The sequence below is a fragment of the Carettochelys insculpta genome, chromosome 2 (assembly GCF_033958435.1).
Source record: "Carettochelys insculpta isolate YL-2023 chromosome 2, ASM3395843v1, whole genome shotgun sequence".
NCBI classification, from domain to species: Eukaryota; Metazoa; Chordata; order Testudines; family Carettochelyidae; genus Carettochelys; species Carettochelys insculpta.
The window spans coordinates 280,101,267-280,113,680 of record NC_134138.1 but is presented as its reverse complement, the minus strand read 5'-3'; the positions used below and the strand labels follow the sequence as shown (position 1 = coordinate 280,113,680).

Below are 12,414 nucleotides of genomic sequence, written 5' to 3'. Positions count from 1 at the left end.
AGGCTCTGGTCTGGGGAGCAGGGCGGGAGTTCGGCAGGGCTGGGGGGGGCTGGGTCTGAACCAGGAGACGGGTCGGATGAGGGACAGGGTCAGACCCATGTGACAGATGGCGGGAAGTGTGGGGTGTAAGCCAGGTGGCAGATTAGGGGAGGGGCGGGGTCTGACCTGGGCGGCAGGTCGGGGGAGGTGCAGGGTCTCACCTGGGCGGCAGGTTGGGGGAGGGTGAGGATCTAACTCAGATGACAGGTTGGGGAAGGGGTGGGGGCTAAAGGAGGGGCAGGTCACAGGAGGGGTGGGGGCAGGTTGGGGGAGGGGCAGGGGCAGGGTCTGAGCCGGGGGCAGGTCGGGGGAGGGGCAGGGTCTGGGCCGGGCTGGGGGCAGGGCGGGGGAGGGGTGGGCCGCGTTCCCCGCTCACTCTGCCTGTGCCAGGACGCTGGAGAGGTGGGCGCCCCTCCCCACTCCCAGGGCCTCTCCCGCCGTGGCCCCATCTGCCCAGATACCAGCCCCCCCCCGCTGCCTACCGCAGGGCTGGGGGTTGCAGACACGCCCCTGGTACTTCTCCCCTGGGCAGGGGGGGCCCCCGTTCTTGGGCGGGGGGCTGGTGCAGGTGCGGGTGCGCACGGAGCGGCCCCCCCCACAGGTGCGGTCACACCAGGACCACGGGCTCCACTTCGACCAGGCTCCGGCCACTGGCAGCGGAGGCACCCGGGGCACGGCGGGGAGACAGAGAGGGGAGAAGGGCTGTTACTGCACCCTCGGACAGCCACGGCCACGGCACGGAGCTCTGCCCGCCCAGCCCCAGCCACGGCACAGAGCTCTGCCCAGCCGGCCACGGCACGGAGCTCTGCCCGCCCAGCCCCAGCCACGGCACAGAGCTCTGCCCAGCCGGCACCCAGCCACGGCACGGAGCTCTGCCCGCCCAGCCGGCATCCGGCCACGGCACGGAGCTCTGCCCGCCCAGCCGGCATCCGGCCACGGCACGGAGATCTGCTCACCCAGCCGGCACCCGGCCACGGCACGGAGCTCTGCCCGCCCAGCCGGCACCCGGCCACGGCACGGAGCTCTGCCCGCCCAGCCCCGGCCACGGCACGGAGATCTGCCCGCCCAGCTGGCGCCTGGCACAGAGCTCTGCTCGCCCAGCCAGTAGGCAGAGGTCAGTTTGGCTCTGCCACCCCAGGGCAGGCGGAGAGGGGGCAGCGAGGGGCGGTGCGCGCCGGGTGAGCCTGCCAGCCGGGGGCAGGGACGCTGCCACCCAGGCCCAGGCCCTGGCCTCACCTTTGCAGGCCTGCAGGCTGCAGAAGCGCCGCTCGGCGTTGGCACTAAGGATGTCCTGGCACCAGAGGCCGCCCTCGCCGGGCGGGTGGTAGGAGCGCAGGCGCCGCTGCTGGCCGACGCCGCAGCTGCGGGAACACTCGCTCCAGGACGCCCACGGGGTCCAGCTGCAGTTCCTGCCGGCGCACTCCTCAGCCGGGCACGGGGCCGCCTCTGCGGGGCGCGGGACAGAGAGCACTGAGCCCGCCAGCCCACTGCCTGCACAGTCACGCTGGGGGGCACAGCCAGCGGGGGGGCACAGCCGGGGGGGCACAGCCAGCGGGGGGCACAGCCAGTGGGGGGCGCAGCCAGCGGGGGGGCACAGCCAGCGGGGGGGCGCAGCCGGGGGGGCGCAGCCAGCGGGGTCGTGCTGCAGGGGCACACAGAGGAGCCCGGGGCCAGGTGGGGCTGGGGGTAGCGAGGGCTTTCAGTGAAGGGAGCAGCCGTGGGACAGGAGGGGCGCAGGGCCGGCCTAGGTCGGGCGCCGGGTACGACAGGAGCCAAAGGCTGGGCTCTCAGGACAGGAGGGGAGCCCAGCGCCGGCCCAGGGGGTCCCGCGGCCCACCCCCATCAGGTCACACAGGAGCCGGGAAGGGGGTGCGTGCGCAGAGGTCAGTGCCAGGCAGAGCGCGAGGCGCAGGGGCGACGGCGCACGGGGCAGCCGCATGCAGAGCGAGGCAGCGGAGGTGGCCATGCGACTGCACACGGTACAGCGCGGGCGCTCGGGGTCGCCGCGCAGCCCTCAGAAACCAGCCGCTCACGGCAGCAGCCGGCAGAGCGGCCAACGGCCTGGGGCCTGGCTAGGGAAGGGCCAGAGAACGGAGCGAACACCTCCCTCCACGGGCCCTGCTGCCCCGGCTGAACGCTGCCCACGCTGCGGCGCAGGGCGCTGGGCCTGGAGGGGGCTCAGCGGAGGGCGAGAGGAGGGCCGGGGCGGGGGACGGCGCCAGAGGAGGAGGAGGGACAAGGCTGGGACGGCTCAGCTTGGAAAAGACGGGGCTGAAGTCCCAGCTGGAGCCCAGCATTAACCCAGGCCGAGCTGTGGACCCTTCCCCGAGCACAAGGCCTGGGCTCACCCACTGGGAGTACAGGCCCCTGGGCGGGCGGCACCTTTGGTCTGACCCCGCGTGGCCGCTCTGAGGCTCTCGTGCTCGTGAACCAAAGCAAAGAAACTTCACGCGGGGCACAGGCGCCCGGGCACTCCCTGCCGGGGGGTGCTGAAGGCCGGGGCTAGAACGGGGCCCAGCAAAGAGCTAGGGGAGCCCACGGGGGACAGGGTGTGATGGGGGGGTGCGTGTGAGACTCAGGCTGGATGTGCGTGTGACAGGCAGAGCGGCTCCCAGCGGCTGAGGATGACCCTGGGGCTGTTCCCTAGGCTGGCAGGTAACACCTCTGCCCTGAGCACAGAGCAGGGAGGAGCCGAGCTGGGTTTGATTCTGGGGCGGCAGTTAGAAGCTGGGGGAGAGGGAGCTGGAAGGAGCCAGCCTGGCGAGGGGGGAGGCTACACCCCAGAGGGGCCCCCCTCGGGCTCCCCTCCCCAGGACGGGTTGGAAGGACTGTCTCTGGCTGCTGTACTGACACCTCTGTGCTGAGCTGGGCTCTGTCGCCTCATAAACCTCCTGTTGTACCTGCTGGGTGAGAGTCACTCCTGCCTGCGGACAGGGAGCAGAGCTTGGGGACCCCTGAACCCCTCACACAGGGCCATCAGCAGCTGGTAGCCAGGCCAGTGGGCGGGTGTCAGGACGGGGGGGCTCTTGCTGACCCCTGCTCTGTCCATTCCCTCGGGGGCACCTGGCCCTGGCCGCTGGCAACAGATGGGAAGCTGTGCGAGACGCCTTTGGCCGTTCTTATGTTGCAGTATTTGGGGGCAGCTGGGAGGGTGGGAGCTGGGGGGCAGGGCGAGCTGGACGAGGCTCCCTGTGCAGGGCAGTTCAGGGTGCTCAGGCCGTCGCCCGGAGGCAGCCCCTGATCCCTGCCCAGCTGCCAGCCCAGAGCTGGCCCGCGGCCCAGGACTGCTGCCCGGTGTCCCGGATCCTTGCCCGGCACTCAGGGCCCTTTGCAGGACTCCCCACACTGTGCAGAGCACGGCCCTGGGCTGTGGGGCCCCAGCTCCCCAGACCCAGCCAGGCAGGGGCACTGCAGCCCACCCTGCTCAGCCAGGGCCACCCTGGGGGGTAAAAAGGGGGCTCAGACCCTTGGCCTCCACCCGAATTGCCCTGGGCCCCCGGGGCCGCCTCACCTGTGCACTGGGGCAGGTTACACGCCTGCTCCTGGAAGGGCTCCCCGGTGCAGTTGGCTCCACCCCCACACGCCCGGGTCCGGGTTTTAGTAGCTGGGGCCGCGGGGTCGGTGCAGGTTTTGGAGCAGGGGCTCCAGGGGGACCAGAGGCTGAAGCCCTCCTCGGAGCCTGAGGCAGGACAGAGGGCGGCAGCAGGGGGTAACTCGGCTCCTGGCCGAGCGGCTCCCGGTCCCCCCACCCCCCTGCGAGCAGCTGGGGAGACCGAGGCAGGTGGGCAGGGACTGACCCAAGGCCACAGGCAGCACCGGGGCAGCCTGGTTCCCACCCCACGGCTCTAACCACGAGTCAGCACTGCCAGCCCAGCGCTGGCACAGAACCCGGAATCCTGGGTCCCAGGGCAACTCGCGTCAGCCACTAACCCCGTGGCACTCCCAGCACTGGGGCAGAACCCCGGAGTCCAGGATCCCAGCACCACCCCCCCAACCACTGGACACCGCTGCCCTCCCAGGCCCAGAGATGGAGCCCAGGTCAGCAGCGCTGCTCTGGCACATGCCATGGGGACCACCCACTGGAAGCAGGTTCTGGGAGGCTTCTGCCCCCTCTGCCCTCTGCAGAGTCCATGCCAGGCAGAGCAGCCTGGTGTGCCCCCCTCCCTGGCGAAGGGGGGGTAGGAAAGGCTCCAGCCTGACCCCCTGTTTGTAACAGCCCAGCCCACCTGAGCCCAGCGAGGCCCTTGGGAACCCCCCGCCCTCACCTGGCACGCTGGGGACGGGCTCCGTGGGAACAGCTGGCCCTGGGGACAGAAGAAAGAGGGGCAGGGGGGTTAGGAGCCTGGAGCTGCCGGCTTCCTCTCCTGCCCACTGCCAGGGCTGCTGGCTGGCACAGCCGGAGGAGGTGGCAGGGCCCCAGCTCCAGGCCCTGGGGCCCCCAGGAGACGAGTCCATGGGGCCCGGCAGGGGCAGTCGTTGGGGAGACACTCACAGCTAACAAGAGCCAGTGGCTGGAGTGTGTCCACCAAAACCGCACAAGTGCCACCTGGCAGAGGGAGCCACCCTGGGCCCAGTGGGCCGGGACCGGGGCAGTCCGGCAGTGCCCACCCTGCTCTCGCTGGCACTGCCCTGCAGCCCGGCTGCCTGGGGATGGGGCGGTCTGGCAGTGCCCACCCGGCTCTCACTGGCACTGCCCTGCAGCCCGGCTGCCTGAGGACGGGGGGTCCGGCAGTGTCACACCCGGCTCTCGCTGGCACTGCCCTGCAGCCCGGCTGCCTGAGGACAGGGCGGTCCAGCAGTGTCACACCCTGCTCTCGCTGGCACTGCCCTGCAGCCCGGCTGCCTGAGGACAGGGCGGTCTGGCAGTGTCACACCCGGCTCTCACTGGCACTGCCCTGCAGCCCGGCTGCCTGGGGACGGGGCGGTCCGGCAGTGCCCACCCTGCTCTCGCTGGCACTGCCCTGCAGCCCGGCTGCCTGAGGACAGGGCGGTCCAGCAGTGTCACACCCGGCTCTCGCTGGCACTGCCCTGCAGCCCGGCTGCCTGGGGACGGGGCGGTCCGGCAGTGCCACACCCGGCTCTCGCTGGCACTGCCCTGCAGCCCGGCTGCCTGGGGACAGGGCGGTCCGGCAGTGCCACATCCCGCTCTCGCTGGCACTGCCCTGCAGCCCGGCTGCCTGGGGATGGGGCGGTCCGGCAGTGCCCACCCGGCTGTCTCTGGCACTGCCCTGCAGCCCGGCTGCCTGGGGATGGGGCGGTCCGGCAGTGCCCACCTGGCTGTCTCTGGCACTGCCCTGCAGCCCGGCCAGCCCAGGCATCTGAGCACTTTCCCAGCCCCTGGCACCCATGACCTGCACCTGAAGAGGCAGGGGCCTGCCTGGTACTTGCTATGCTCTCGGGCACGCCAGCTGAGCACTGCCCCAGGGCAGCACAGGGTGCAGCGCCAACCCCGGCCTGAGAGCTGCGGTTTCACCAGGTTGGGGCACTGCCCCACAGAGCCTGCGCAGCAGGCAAAGTGCCAGGGCCTGGAGGGACAGCTGGGTGGTGCCAGTCCTGCCCATCTCACCCGCCCCACAAGGCAGAGGGTCTGCAGAGCCCCTGGGCACCAGCTCACCTGGGCAGTCCGGTGCCTGGCAGTACTTGGTCTCCGTGCGAGGGCCCACGCAGTCCTTCCCGCCGTTGGCAGGGGCAGGGCTGGTGCAGGCCCGGGCCCTGGTCATGTGCCCCAGCCCCCCACAGCTCACGGAGCAGGGAGACCAGGGGCTCCAGGGCGCGAAGCCGCCGTCCAGCGGGCACAGGGAGAAGGAGCAGTTCAGCTGGCCGTGCTGGCAGGTGCTGGGCAGGAATGGCCAGGGCAGGTCAGGACACGAACGGGGCAGCCCGGGCAGGGAGGGGCGTGGGAGAGACAGAGGTCTGCGTGCTGCCCGGGGGAGGAGCCGGGAAGCAGAGCGGCTCAGGGGGGCGGTTCGGGGCAGGTGTGGGGGGTGTGTGGCACAGAGACGGTGCTGCCCGGGGCAGGAGTCGGGAAGCAGAGCGGCTCAGGGGGGGCGGTTCGGGGCAGCAGTGGGGCAAGGAGGGAGCGTGGTGCACACACGGTGCAGCCCGGGGGAGGAGCCGGGAAGCAGAGCGGCTCAGGGGGGCGGTTCGGGGCAGGCGGGGGGTGGGGGGTGGGTGTGGCACACACACGGTGCAGCCCAGGGAAGGAGCCGGGAAGCAGAGCGGCTCAGGGGGGACGGTTTGGGGCAGGGGTGGGGAGGGGTGTGTGGCACACACATGGTGCAGCCCAGGGAAGGAGCCGGGAAGCAGAGCGGCTCGGGGGCGCGGTTCGGGGCAGGCATGAGGGGGGGTGGCACAGAGACAGTGCAGCCCGGGGGAGGAGCCGGGAAGCAGAGCGGCTCAGGGGGGCGGTTCGGGGCAGGTGTGGGGGGTGTGTGGCACAGAGACGGTGCAGCCCGGGGAAGGAGCCGGGAAGCAGAGCGGCTCAGGGGGGCGGTTCGGGGCAGGCGGGGGGTGGGGGGTGGGTGTGGCACACACACGGTGCAGCCCAGGGAAGGAGCCGGGAAGCAGAGCGGCTCAGGGGGATGGTTTGGGGCAGGCGTGGGGGGGGGTGTGGCACAGAGACGGTGCAGCCTGGGGGAGGAGTCGGGAAGCAGAGAGGCTCAGGGGGGCGGTTTGGGGCAGGCGTGGGGGGGGGGTGCGGCACAGAGACGGTGCAGCCTGGGGAAGGAGCCGGGAAGCAGAGAGGCTCAGGGGGGCGGTTTGGGGCAGGCGTGGGGGGGGGGTGCGGCACACACACGGTGCAGCCCGGGGCAGGAGTCGGGAAGCAGAGCGGCTGGGGGGGGCGCGGTTCGGGGCAGGCGTGGTGGGGGGCGGGACAGAGACGGTGCAGACCAGGGAAGGAGCCGGGAAGCAGAGCGGCTGGGGGGGGCGCGGTTCGGGGCAGGCGTGGTGGGGGGCGGGACAGAGACGGTGCAGACCAGGGAAGGAGCCGGGAAGCAGAGCAGCCGGCCCTGCAGCCCAGGGGGGTGGTTCAGGGCAGGCAGGGGGCAGGCAGCAGGTGCTCCCCGGGCGCGTGCCCAGACGGGCGCAGGTCCAGGAAGCTGTTCATGGGCGCGGCGGTGCAGAGCTCTAGCCCAGCTCACCCCTGAGCCGCCCGCCCCGGTACCGGCTGAGAGGCGACGTCGCAGCCCCAGCGGGCGTTTGGCTGGTCGCTCCCTGCGTAGCCGCCTGACACGTGCCTTCAAAGCCAGCCGGTTCCGGCAGCACAAGCCTGGCCTGGTCCCACGCTGCTTGGGGGCTGCAGCTCCCACCAGCCGTCGGGCCGGGGGCAGCCCTACCTTGGCCCTGCCTGGCTCTGCCGGCCCTACCTTGGCCCTGCCTGGCTGCTCAGCACAGGGTAAGAGGCCCTGGCCTTTAGCCAAGCCTGCTCCCTGCCCCAGGCCTGCGGGAGGCCGTGGGGCTCGGCTCAGCCCCACGTGGGGCTCGGAAGCAGAGGCTTGCTCCCATGGGGGCAGTGGGCCCCACCCAGTCACTGCTGCTGGCACCAGCCCCGGAGCCTGAGGCACTGCCAGAGCCAGCCCAGCGCGGGCGCAGGGGCCGAGTCCTGGGAGCTGCCTGGCCGCCGCGGGCCGACTCACCAGGTGCTGCAGGCCGAGTGGACGGTGTCGTGGGGCTGCACCTCCTGGCCCAGCGAGAGCGGGCGGCCCTGGGCGCTGAGGATGGCCGGGAGAGCGCTGGCGTTGGCCGACTGGCTGTGGAACTCCTTCAGGGCCTCCTCGGTCAGCAGGCAGGGGCACTCCTGTGGGCGGCACGAGCCCTGCTGGTTGCTTGGGGGGCAGGCCTCTGCCATGGAGAATGCAGGAGGGCCCTGGCACCGGGCTGGTGCTGAGGGGTGGGCCCTGAGAGCCGCCCCCCGCTGCAGGCGTGCCGGGAACCAGCAGGGCCAGGAGCCACCAGCTGCACTCGCTGGAAGTGTGGAGTTGAGAGGGGCGCAGACTGCATCTCCCTGGTGGGTGGTGAGGTGGGCAGGCCTGGGCAGTGGTCAGGGGCTGGGCTGTGGGGCAGCCCAGGCCTCCCGCCACCGGGCACCGCCCCTCTGGCCTGGTGCGCCCCCTGTGCGCCTGCAGCCAGGTCTGCCGGGGTGGGCGGCGTGGGCCTGCTCTCGTGCTGACACCCCTGTTCTATGGTTGCACCCCGGGGCGCTGGTGAGTCGCTGACTTTACACCGCTCGTGTTCGCATCGTGCTGGTCTGTGGAGCTGGACGCGCTGGCTCTGGGCCCGTGAGCCGCGCGTTTGCTTCTGGGAGCTCTCGGCAGGGTTGCTAGCCAAGTGACACCGGCATTAGCCACGTCTGAGGAACTCTGCTGGGAACGTTCCCACCAGCACGGGAGCCCTGGCTGCTATGGAGTCAGGAGTGGACGGGTGACCTGCTTCCCTGACAAACTTCCTCCTGGGCACGCCTCTGCACAGGGAGAACAATGGACCAGCCTCCCCATTGTCAAGGGGACAAAGGGGGCCCTGAGGTTCCTCCCTCTTTGTCTTCACTCCAGCTGGGGGCGGCAGGAGCCCCCTGCTGGGAACGGCGCCGGAAGGGGGGCTGACCCGGCCAGCGAAGGGCGTATCCAGAGACTTGTAGGAGAGCCGCCGACTCCCCCCGCTGCAGCCGGCACCACGGCCTGTGCGACTGCTGTACGGACTGGAAGAGGGGCTTTGCCCACGACAGCTCATGCTCCAGCCTATCGGTTAGTCCATGAGGTGCCCCAGGACTTCTCGCTTCAGAAAGTTCATTCTCAGCCTAGTCTGTCTTTTATAGTACTAGACCTGCAGCTGCTGGACGCTAAAGCGCCGGCCCAGTGCGCTCTGGGGGGCCAGGCCTGGGCCATGCACTGAGCGGGGCTGGGGCTGGGCCCCTGGGGCGGGAAGAGCCTGTGTGGCTGGGGGGCGTTTGGTTCTCAGCACCTCTCCCCTGCATGGGGGGACAGGTGGTGGCCCAAGGCGCGTGTGCAGGAATCCTGGGGGTGGTTCCTGGCGACAGAAGGGCCCTGCGTGAGGACCTGCAGCCGAGGGCTGTACGTTGCCCTGTCCCTAAGCAATTTGTCCTGTTCCAGCCTCTCAGCTCTGCCTCCAGAAACCCCTTTGTTACATTCATCTCCCCATGGTGCACTGGGGCAGGGCTGAGCTCACCTGTCCCCCCACAGTGCACTGGGGCAAGACTGAGCTCACCTGTCCCCCCACAGTGCACTGGGGCAGGGCTTAGCTCACCTGTCCCCCCACGGTGCACTGGGGCGGGACTTAGCTCACCTGTTCCCCCACAATGCACTGGGGCAGGGCTCAGCTCACCTGTCCCCCCACGGTGCACTGGGGCGGGACTTAGCTCACCTGTTCCCCCACAATGCACTGGGGCAGGGCTTAGCTCACCTGTCCCCCCACGGTGAACTGGGGCGGGACTTAGCTCACCTGTTCCCCCACAATGCACTGGGGCAGGGCTCAGCTCACCTGTCCCACCCACAGTGCACTGGGGCGGGACTTAGCTCACCTGTCCCCCCACGGTGCACTGGGGCAGGGCTTAGCTCACCTGTCCCCCCACGGTGCACTGGAGCAGGGCTCAGCTCACCTGTTCCCCCATGGTGCACTGGGGCAGGGCTTAGCTCACCTGTCCCACCCACGTGCACTGGGGCAGGGCTCAGCTCACCTGTCCCACCCACAGTGCACTGGGGCAGGGCTCAGCTCACCTGTCCCACCCACAGTGCACTGGGGCAGTGCTTAGCTCACCTGTCCCCCCACGGTGCACTGGGGCAGGGCTCAGCTCACCTGTCCCCCCACGGTGCACTGGGGCAGGGCTTAGCTCACCTGTCCCCCCATGGTGCACTGGGGCAGGGCTTAGCTCACCTGTCCCCCCATGGTGCACTGGGGCAGGGCTCAGCTCACCTGTCCCACCCACGTGCACTGGGGCAGGGCTTAGCTCACCTGTCCCCCCATGGTGCACTGGGGCAGGGCTCAGCTCACCTGTCCCCCCACAGTGCACTGGGGCAGGGCTTAGCTCACCTGTCCCCCCACGGTGCACTGGGGCAGGGCTCAGCTCACCTGTCCCCCCACGGTGCACTGGGGCAGGGCTCAGCTCACCTGTCCCACCCACGTGCACTGGGGCAGGGCTTAGCTCACCTGTCCCCCCATGGTGCACTGGGGCAGGGCTCAGCTCACCTGTCCCCCCACAGTGCACTGGGGCAGGGCTTAGCTCACCTGTCCCCCCACGGTGCACTGGGGCAGGGCTCAGCTCACCTGTCCCCCCACGGTGCACTGGGGCAGGGCTTAGCTCACCTGTCCCCCCACGGTGCACTGGGGCAGGGCTCAGCTCACCTGTCCCACCCACGTGCACTGGGGCAGGGCTTAGCTCACCTGTCCCCCCACGGTGCACTGGGGCAGGGCTCAGCTCACCTGTCCCCCCACAGTGCACTGGGGCAGGGCTCAGCTCACCTGTCTCACCCACGGTGCACTGGGGTGGGTCTTAGCCAGGCGGGGAGGCTCTCTGCCAGTGGGTGCCTTACCTGCACGCAGGTGCCGTTGTGCTGGTAGGTGCCCACCGGGCAGTGGCAGCCCTCCTCGCAGCCGTCCGAGAAGCAGCCCATCTGGCGGGTGAGGTGGGCGCAGCTGTAGGGGCAGCCCTCCTCCTGCAGGCACTCCCGGAACAGGCGCCCTGCGGGGCAGCCCACCTCTGTGGGGAGGGCGAGAGGCACGTCTGAGCTGGCTACGGGCTGCCCACGGGCCTGGGGAGTGAGCGCAGGGCCCAGGGCGCCCCAGAGCTGGAGGGGATCTGTCCTGTCCCCCTGCCCTGCTGCAGAGCCAGCCCTGCCCTCACCTGCACCCTCACAGGTGGCCTGTCCTGGGCTACGCACTGAGGCAGGGCAGCAGGGGACTGCTACTGGGGGGAGCTACCCCCTGAGGGAGGCTGGGCATAGCCCAGTTACCCCCAGGCAGGGGCAGTTACCCCAAGAAGGGGGCAGGGAATGGGAATGGGGGTGGGACGGTGTCATGCAGTGATGTGATGGAGTGGGGGGGGTGTGTGAGACTCAGGCTGGATGTGGGAGACAAGCAGAGCAGCTCCCAGCGGCTGAGGATGACCCCTGGGCTGTACCCTAGAGTGGCAGGTGACACCTCAGCCCTGAACACAGAGCAGGGAGGAGCCGAGCTGGGTTTTTGAATCGGGGGCGGCAGTTGGAGGCTGGGGGAGAGGGAGCTGGAGGGCAGCCAGCCTGAGGAGGGGGAAAGCTACACCCCAGAGGGGCACCCCTCGGGCTCCTCTCCCCAGGACGGGTTGGAAGGACTGTCTCTGGCTGCTGTACTGACACCCCTGTGCTGAGCTGGGCTCTGTTGCCTAATAAACTTCCTGTGCTACCCAGAGGAGGCAGTGCCAGGCCGTTCCCAGGGGGGCGGTTACTCCCGGGGTGGGCAGTGCCAGGCCGTTCCCGGGGGGGCGGTTACTCCCGGGGTGGGCAGTGCCAGGCCGTTCCCGGGGGGGCGGTTACTCCCAGGGGGGGCAGTGCCAGGCCGTTCCCGGGGGGGCGGTTACTCCCGGGGTGGGCAGTGCCAAGCAGTTCCCAGGGGGGCGGTTACTCCCGGGGGGGGCAGTGCCAGGCCGTTCCCGGGGGGGCGGTTACTCCCAGGGGGGGCAGTGCCAGGCCGTTCCCGGGGGGGCGGTTACTCCCAGGGGGGGCAGTGCCAGGCTGTTCCCGGGGGGGCGGTTACTCCCGGGGGGGGCAGTGCCAGGCGGTTCCGGGGGGCACTCACCAAGGCAGACCTGGGTGCGGCAGGTCTTGCTCTGGGCGCTGAGCCCCCGGCAGCCGGACCGGCGACAGTGGCGTGTGCGGATCTGCTCCCCCCCGCCGCAGGACACGCTGCACGGCCCCCACGGGGACCACTCGCTCCACGGCGCCTCCTCTGCAGGGCCGGGCACACACTGGGTACGAGGCCCTGCCCAGGCACCCCCCCGCCGGCCTGTGCTCGCGGCACAGCTCTGACCTCCCAGGCTGTGCCGGTGCCCCATGTGGCCGGGCTGGGCTGGAGGTGCCCTGCGGCACTGCCCCCCGTGGCTCCGCTCTCACCTGGGCAGGGCGGCTCGCCCTGGCACGCCCGCTGCTGCTGGCCGTCCCCGGCACAGCCCCTGCCCCCCTGCTGTGGGGCCGGGTTGTCGCAGGCTCGGAAGCGGAGCTGGGTCCCCCACTGGCAGCGCTGCGAGCAGGGTGACCACGGGCCCCAGGCGCCCCAGCTGCCATCCAGGCGGCAGGTGGGCTCGGCGTGGCACTGCAGGTGCCCGTCCTCACAGGTGCTGTGGGGGGGAGGGTGTGTTACTGCCACCCAGCCCCCAACTGCGCCTGCAGC

At 70.9% G+C, this 12,414-nt stretch overlaps 1 protein-coding gene across 1 annotated transcript in view; it reads right to left on the bottom strand.

The window, feature by feature from the left end:
• LOC142008354 (SCO-spondin-like) overlaps positions 1-12,414 on the bottom strand; it is a 157,040-nt gene that overhangs the window by 25,905 nt on the left and 118,721 nt on the right. The window contains exons 74-82 of the mRNA XM_074985534.1: positions 12,138-12,361; positions 11,824-11,973; positions 10,584-10,750; positions 7,677-7,837; positions 5,654-5,874; positions 4,299-4,337; positions 3,551-3,718; positions 1,276-1,485; positions 522-689 (exon numbers count right to left, since the gene is read on the bottom strand). Coding sequence (XP_074841635.1) covers positions 522-689; positions 1,276-1,485; positions 3,551-3,718; positions 4,299-4,337; positions 5,654-5,874; positions 7,677-7,837; positions 10,584-10,750; positions 11,824-11,973; positions 12,138-12,361 — 1,508 coding nt within the window. The remainder of the gene's footprint in view (positions 1-521; positions 690-1,275; positions 1,486-3,550; positions 3,719-4,298; positions 4,338-5,653; positions 5,875-7,676; positions 7,838-10,583; positions 10,751-11,823; positions 11,974-12,137; positions 12,362-12,414) is intronic.